At 59.3% G+C, this 7,420-nt stretch overlaps 1 protein-coding gene across 1 annotated transcript; it reads right to left on the bottom strand.

The window, feature by feature from the left end:
* Positions 1-2,407: 2,407 nt before the first annotated feature.
* LOC125535410 (protein NRT1/ PTR FAMILY 3.1) lies at positions 2,408-4,757 on the bottom strand. Its single transcript, XM_048698469.2, has 3 exons — positions 4,440-4,757; positions 3,563-4,355; positions 2,408-3,457 (listed from the first exon to the last, which is right to left on the bottom strand). Exons 1-3 carry the CDS (start codon positions 4,522-4,524, stop codon positions 2,518-2,520), a joined length of 1,818 nt encoding a protein of 605 aa, XP_048554426.2. The 5' UTR covers positions 4,525-4,757; the 3' UTR covers positions 2,408-2,517.
* Between the last annotated feature and the right edge of the window lie 2,663 nt (positions 4,758-7,420).

Here is a 7,420-nt window from a genome sequence, read left to right as displayed (position 1 = left end):
CATGTTAGTTTACTACAATGATCTGGCGCACAGTTCATGTTAAATACAATTTAGAACCACCAACGTGTATTTCAAATTTATTTGGAAACTGGTTAGGTGGTTTTCATCATAAGCTAAAGGGCCAAATCCGTGTGGGAGTTTGAGCCATTCTCTGGGCAATATGAAATTGTCGGAATGATTACGTCTTTAACAGATCATCTTCTCCTAATTTCTTGTAGGTTATCTACAGAGCTACGACCTTAATTCATATGGGGTCATCACTGTAACGTCCAGCATGTGGACCCGCAAACGCTTATGACTCTGGGTGCAGCCGGCTGGAAACGGTTGCATAGGTTTGTTCAACCAGTTTGCTGGTGAGCCGCTCATAGATTATATGGATGAGTTATGTAATCTCGGCTTTGACCGCTTGTGGTCGTGTTTTCCGTTTATTTATTTCATTGTCGAGTACTCAGTGACTTGAACTTATTTCACGTTTAATAATATGGTTATGTGCATCATGTAATGCACACGCCAGGTACTCACCTTTGAAGACAAAAATGCACGACCTTAAGAAAGAAATCGTTCAGATTTCAGTAAAAATTGTGCACCATCAAAAAGTGCAATAGGCTTCGCACTGCGCAATTTTAGATGGCTAGCATTTTCAGATGTTTTTTTTCAAACAACCGAGGAGCTGCAACAAAAAGAAGGAACAATGCTACATCTAAATTTCTCCCTTTTTATTCTGTTAGAGCAACTATAAAGGACCGACCCATTTCGTCTGTCTGCGTCTGTTTGGATCGGCGCGGATAAAAGTGGTGGCCCAACGCGCCGACCCAAACCCAAATCACGTTTGCGTCGCGTTCGCGCTGACGCATTTGCGGCCCAAATTTACGCCCTAAATGTGTCTGTGCGGACGCCGAACGGACGCTTCGCGCGCCTTCTCGCTGTTCGCCGCATCCCCATATGGCTGCCGTCCAACTACCCGCTGCCCACGCGGTCAGCTTAATTTATGACCACGGGCCCACGCGTCAGCGACGGCGCTTATCCTTTTTTAGCCAACCGTGCGGCGGGGCCGTCCTTATCCAAACTCGTCGTCCAGATCTGCCAATTTTTGCTCACTCGTCGTCGGTAAACCCTAACCACCACAGCCACAGCGAGATGGGCCTCTTCTCCGGTGCCAGCGGCAGCAAGGCCAAGGGCAAGGCCCCCGCCACCCCTTTCCCCTCAGAGTTCCTCCCGCCTCCGCCGGCGCCGGCGCCTCGCCGGCAGAGGCAGCGCGTGAACGTGCCAGTGCACCAGGCGGAGTGGCACTGGCAGCACCGCCAGCCTCTGTCGTATCCCAACGTGACGCTGCCGCACGACTGACATCTGGATCCAGATAGGATCCCAGTGCCGGCGACGCCGCGGACGGCTCGGGCTCACGCGGAGGAGGTGCGGCGCCGGCGGGCACTGCTGATGCCGGAGCAGCGCCGCGAGGCCGCCTACGCATCCGACTCGCCCAACTGGGCGAGGTGGTTCGCCTTCGAGCACGAGGAGGCGGGGCGACGGGGCGTGCGCGAGGTCGACCGGAGTTCGCCGCCACCGGCGCTCGTCGTCCGCGAGGAGGACCAGGTGGCGGAGGGCGCCTACCAGGCGGCCCTTGCGACCGTCTACCGGGAGAGTGAAGAGGACGAGCCGCGCAGGACGGAGGCGGAAGAGGAGGCTCGGTACAGGCGGCAATGGCGCAGGCACTTGCCCTCTCCGCGACGGGCAACAGCATGGTGCCGCCGGTGGCCCCGCCTCCCCTATCAAGCCGACGCCGGAGCGGGAGCCGTCCCCCATCGAGCGCTACTCCCGGCGGGAGTAGTGCGCGAGTGGGTACGCGCGCCGCCGGTCTGGATGGGAGTGACGCTGGCGCAGGAGGCGGCGTACCTCGAGCACTGGCGCCAGATCAGGGTGGCCGAGGAGCGCCGCGACGGCGAGTACCTCGAGATGCTCGAGCGCGACCTCGAGGAGGAGCAGCGCAAGGCCGAGGAGGAGGTGCGCCAGGCCGCGGCTGCACAGGCGGCCGCACACACCCCCGCGTCGGCACTGCTCGACATGACGACGCTCTGGAACACGGCGTTCGTCTGGGCCGGGCCGGCGCCGACGCTTATCTACCTCACGGACCCTGAGGACGACGACGCCGCCGCCTAAGGCAGCGCGCCGCCTCGTAGTTTAGCCTGTTTTATTTTTTAAAATGCAAATGTGAACGCGTGGACTCTCGCCGGTCTTCGTGGCCGGCTTTAATGTTTAATTAATGATGTTTTTTTTATATGCATGCGTTTATTTTATTTTCTAGCGCCGTCAAAATAGGTTCAGGTCAGCGTTGGACGCACGCGCCGATCCAAATACAAAAGCTAACATCCGTGTCCGTCTGACCGAACCTAACGAACAAAAAGCGGATAAAATCGCCGTCTGTTTGGGTCGACCCCTTGGAGTTGCTCTTACGTCAATATAAGTTCGGTAGTTCAAAGATACAATGATATAGTGATGTTAACTACACCATTAAAAATGATCCTACTCACAATTTTTCGAAGCTCCAATGCGGCCAGCATCGAGCTCAGTCTCCCGCTCCGCACTCCGACTTTGGCCCTCACCGTCATCTTGCCGCCGTTGCGCCGCGTTCCCCTCCACGTCGAGGGACTTCAGGGTGTAAAAATGGAAGCAGACGATGTAGTACGCAAGGTTGAGCGCCATGAGGAAGGTCACGAGCCAGTAGTAGTAATCCAGCCTGCCCCGGTTGATGTTGTCCTGCAGCCACTCCCCTCCGCTCGCGCTCTGCACCACCGTGACGAGCAGCGTTCCCAGGTAGTTCCCGAGCGAGCCGGCCACCCAGAACAGCGCCGCCGAGGAGCTGCGCATGCTCTCCGGCGACTGGTCGTACAGGAACTCCATGTGCGCCACCGTGGACAGCGCGTCGCTCACCCCGTGGAGCGCGTACTGCGGCACCAGCCAAAACACGCTGATCGGCACGGTGGCGCCGGGGCTGTCCAGGAGCCCGTGCTCCGCCGCCGCCCTGCGCCGCTTGCCCTCGACGAGCGCCCCCGCGAGGACGCCCAGCACGGAGACGGCGAGCCCGGCGCCCATGCGCTGGAAGTAGGAGATCCCCGACTGCCGGCCGGTGTAGCGGCGCGCGAGCGGGACGAAGGCGCGGTCGTAGATGGAGAGGCTGACGAGCATGGTGAGCGTGGTGAAGATGATCATGCTGGCCGGCGGGATCTCGAACCGCGGCGTGAGGCGGCGGTCCATGGTGCGCGACTGCTGGATGGCGAAGGTGAAGTTGTGCGAGGCGGCAGCGATGAGCGTGATGCTGGCCGCCCACAGGGGCAGCATGCGCACGATGGACTTGAGCTCCTCCACCCGGTGCACCGTCGCCAGCCGCCACATGTCCGGCTCGGCGCCGGAGTCAACGGCGTCGGCGTCGGTCGTCGTCACTATAGCCGCTCGATCCAAGAACCTTCACGTTGGCGATCAATAAACAAACGAACCACATGAGGAAAAAGACACAATGGTGCACATGGAAGATGGAACCAAGTGTAGCAACTCGAGGTTAATTACTTGCCTGAGCTGGTTGGTGTGGAGCAGCCTCCCGTCGGCGGTGATGGGAGCGTCCAGCTCCTTGTTCTGGTACAGCATGCCGGCGTCCTCCGGCACGGCCTCCTTCCTCTTCTTGATCGCCGCGGCGACGACCTGAACCAGCCTCACGAAGGGGCTACCCCCGGGCTTCACCCTGACGTAGAGCGGGTAGCCGACCACGAACGAGAGCACGGAGACGAACATGGCGATGGCGGGGATGCCGAACCCCCATCCCCACCCGACGTTCTCCTGGATGTACACCACCACCGTCAGCGCCAGCAGCACGGCGAGCCCCATGGTGAAGAAGTAGAAGTTGAAGAAGCTCCACTTCTGCTCGCCGCCGGGCCGCCTCCCTCCCACGCCGAACTGGTCGGCGCCGAACGCCACCACGCACGGCCGGATGCCGCCGGACCCCAGTGCGGTGAAGAGCAGCGACACGTAAAGCACGGCGAGCTGCCCACCGTTCGCGCGCTGGCACGCGGGCGTCGACAGGGCGGCGGCGGCGCAAGGCGCGGGGCGGAGGGCAGTGGCGAGCGCGGACACGACGAGGCCGAGCATGCCGAGCTGGTACAGCGCGCCGCCGGCGGCGATGGTCCAGAAGCGGCCGGCGTAGGAGTCGGCGATGATGGCGCCGAAGACCGGGGTGAAGGCCGCCGTGCCCATGAAGTTGGTGAGCAGGTTGGAGGCCTCCACCAGCGGCAGGTGCAGCTGCTGTGTGAGGTACGTGATCATGTTGGCGTTGAAGCCGGCCGTCGCGAACCTGTCGCACACCTCGTTCGCTGCATGCGTCGACAGTCAACACGGGCGAGATATATACTGCGCTGCAGAAAGAAATTTAAGCAAAGCACGGGGGAATCAAGCACCTAGTATGAAGGGCATTGTCTTGAAGCCGCCCTGCTTCGTCTTCTTCGGCGATCCATCTTCATCGGCCGGCGCTGCATCCGCCATTGTTGGAGTTACAGCTCTCTGTAGTCCCTTTCTTACTGCGTATTGGTGGACTTGATGTGACTAGTGAAGCAGTAGTGTGGGAGGGCTAGCGTACATAAAAGCTACTCAGTGAGCTACTGGCAAGTTGACATAGTATATCGGTAATGAGTGAACTAACCCGTAATTAGCGTGGATCTCACTGGGAACAGCGAAGCATCATCATCGGAGACAAAACAAGCGAACTGTACTGCGCCGAAGACCGGTGCAAGCAGCAAGTTCAGAGGTTAAATCTGCCAACGGATCGTAGATCACAGCTGTTTAATACTAAAAGACTCGCAGTCAGCAGGTCAGTTGGTCTTTGATCCAAGTTCCCTCGGTTGATTAAATATGACAGGCAACTCCATTATGATGGGCAATGCTAGACTTACGAAAAAAATAGCTACTCCCTTTGTCCTATAATGTAAAATGTTTTTTTGACACTAATGTAGTGCCAAAAAACATCTTACATAATAGGACGGAGGGAGTACGTATCTTTCGTAATACTAACGTGGAGCATCAGTATTGGTGTTTAGGAGTGGCAGGGGCCCATCCCTGAAAATCAGGGGGAGTGATGCTTGGTTTAGTTGGAAGGTTTCGTAAACTTATGTATGCTTCTCGTATGTGTCGTCTCACACGGAATTCATGGTGAATGGATCTTTAGGGCATCTCTAGCCGCGTTCTCAAGAAGGTCTCCTAGGCGTCTTTTTGTTCGTCAGCGTTAAAAAATCGGCTCAGTCACGCCATTAAGAGCCCAGTTTTCGCCGGCTCGGGCCAAAATTGGCGTCGGCGGACCCAACCCGAACCCGACGCGCTGGGGTCGCTCGGGGGCGCCGGGCGAATCGTTTTTGGCGCGAAGAGCCGCGGGCCCGCCGCGCCAGCGACTCTACACTCTTCTCGACCCTTTGTCGTCCTCATCGCCTCGTTTCCCGCGGCGAATCAATGCCAAAGCTGCCGCGCGCTGCCGCGTCGGTCAGCCTCTATTAATGCCTCACGGGCGGCGCAGTGAAGGCTGGGCGGCGCGTCCCTCGGCCGCCATGCAATGACGCCACGCGTAACGAGCCGGCCAAGCCTACCACGCGGCGTCTCCGCCTATAAAAGCCGACTGCAAGCGCGCCGGAGAGACTCATCCCGATCATCCACCGACGACGCGCTCATTTCTCCCCCTTTCCTCCTCTCGCCGAGCGTTTCCTAGGCGACGGCACGGCGGCGAACGGATTCGGGCGCCGTCATCTGCGCGAGGACGAGACTCGCCTCCTTTTCGAGGCCGAGTACCCGGTCCCGCCGGACATGCGGGTGCCCGGGGCTTGGAGGATCAGCGTCGGCGGCGTGCTAGTGCCACCACCACCCACCGGGGCGACGCGGCGTGCGGAGATCGCACGCATCCGCGCGTCCCTGCCGCGGGCGGCGAGGGAGGGGCCACGGTACGTCCCCGGCAGCCCGCTCTGGGAGCCCTACTTCCGCCGCCGTCACGCCGAGCAGCTCGAGGCCACCAACGGCGTCGTGCCCTCCGGCAGGCTCAACTCCGATGGCCGGCGCCGGTGGTGGGGCGTGCCCGGCCGCACGTTGGAGGCCGTCCTCGAGTACATCGAGGGCGGCAACACGCCGCGCCTCGAGTACCCCGCTCCCCCGTCCTTCTCACGCCGCCGGGGAAGCTCCTGGACACCGAAGCGCATGGAGACCGCGGCGTCCTTCTCCTCGTCCGGCGGCTCTTCCTGCCTCCACCTCCGCCCCGTCAAGCCGGAGCCCCAGGACACGCCTGTCAGCGCGCGTACCCGCAGCTCCGGGGGCTCTCCCTGCCTCCACCTCCACCCCGTCAAGCCGGAGCCCCAGGACACGTCTGTCAGCGCGCGTACCCGCAGCTCCGGCGCCCTCGTCGAGCCCAAGGTGGAGTCCAGCCTCCCCCCGGAGTACGAGGAGATAGCCCGGCGCGACTTCTCCGACAAGGACGCCATGCGGTGGTCGCGCGACGACTACGTGCGCGAGGAGATGGTCCGGCAGCGCCGGGCCCTGAAGGAGATCGCCGCCCGCAAACGTGGGCGCGAGGACGAGGACGGTGTCGTTGTCCTCGATAGCTCCGACGACGACGCCCCCGGACCGTCCAACCCGCCGCGTCAACCGTGGGAGGGATGCAGCAGGGACGGCGGAGGCGTAGGCGGGGGCGACCACGACGACGACGACGACGACGGCGGTGACTACACGCGGTTCTACAGCCTCCTCGGCATGTAGAACCGCGTGGGCGGGCAGCGAGGGAGACGGCGGGGGTAGCCCACGGTAGTTTTTTTTCTTTTTTTTGTAAAATATGTTTAAATTTGAACGAAATCGCCCGTATTTGTGTTGTGTTTGCGCTGAATTTGAATATTTTAAAAATCCGTGGGGGGCCACGACTGGGGGCATCACGCCCCCAATGCGCGATTTAGCGCCGGTGCGCCTTCGGGAGGCGATTTTTTGCCCCTCCTGAAGGGCCAACGGCTGAAAATGCCCTAAGAACCGTGGAGCATGTGCTTCAGTCTCGGATGCTTCCCATTTCAAAGTAGACGGCTCCGGGATATGTGCGAATCTGTGAGATTAATTGTCTTTTCAAGGGACTGAGATAAGTGTTGGTTTTACCGGGGTTGTTATGGTTTTTATAATCCTTGAAGCAAGCAGAGTCCTTAGCAATGCTATGTTTTTTGTTCATTCAGTCCATCTCCAAATTAGTGTTGAAACCAGAACCCATGAGTAATATTGTGTTTCCCTTTTTTTTCTCTAAGTAAGGTATTTTTTTTCCATATCTTTGTACAATATATGTCACCTTAAGAAAAATCGATGCAGGGGGAGCATTGTTTTCAGTAGGAAAAAGGCCCTTCATTCCTAAGGACAAACTCTTCGCCTATAGCGA

Source organism: Triticum urartu, chromosome 1A, assembly GCF_056163025.1.
Source record: "Triticum urartu cultivar PI428250 chromosome 1A, HENAU_Tu73, whole genome shotgun sequence".
Taxonomy (NCBI): Eukaryota; Viridiplantae; Streptophyta; class Magnoliopsida; order Poales; family Poaceae; genus Triticum; species Triticum urartu.
The sequence above is the reverse complement of the archived record's forward strand: the minus strand, read 5'-3'. Positions and strand labels throughout refer to the sequence as shown.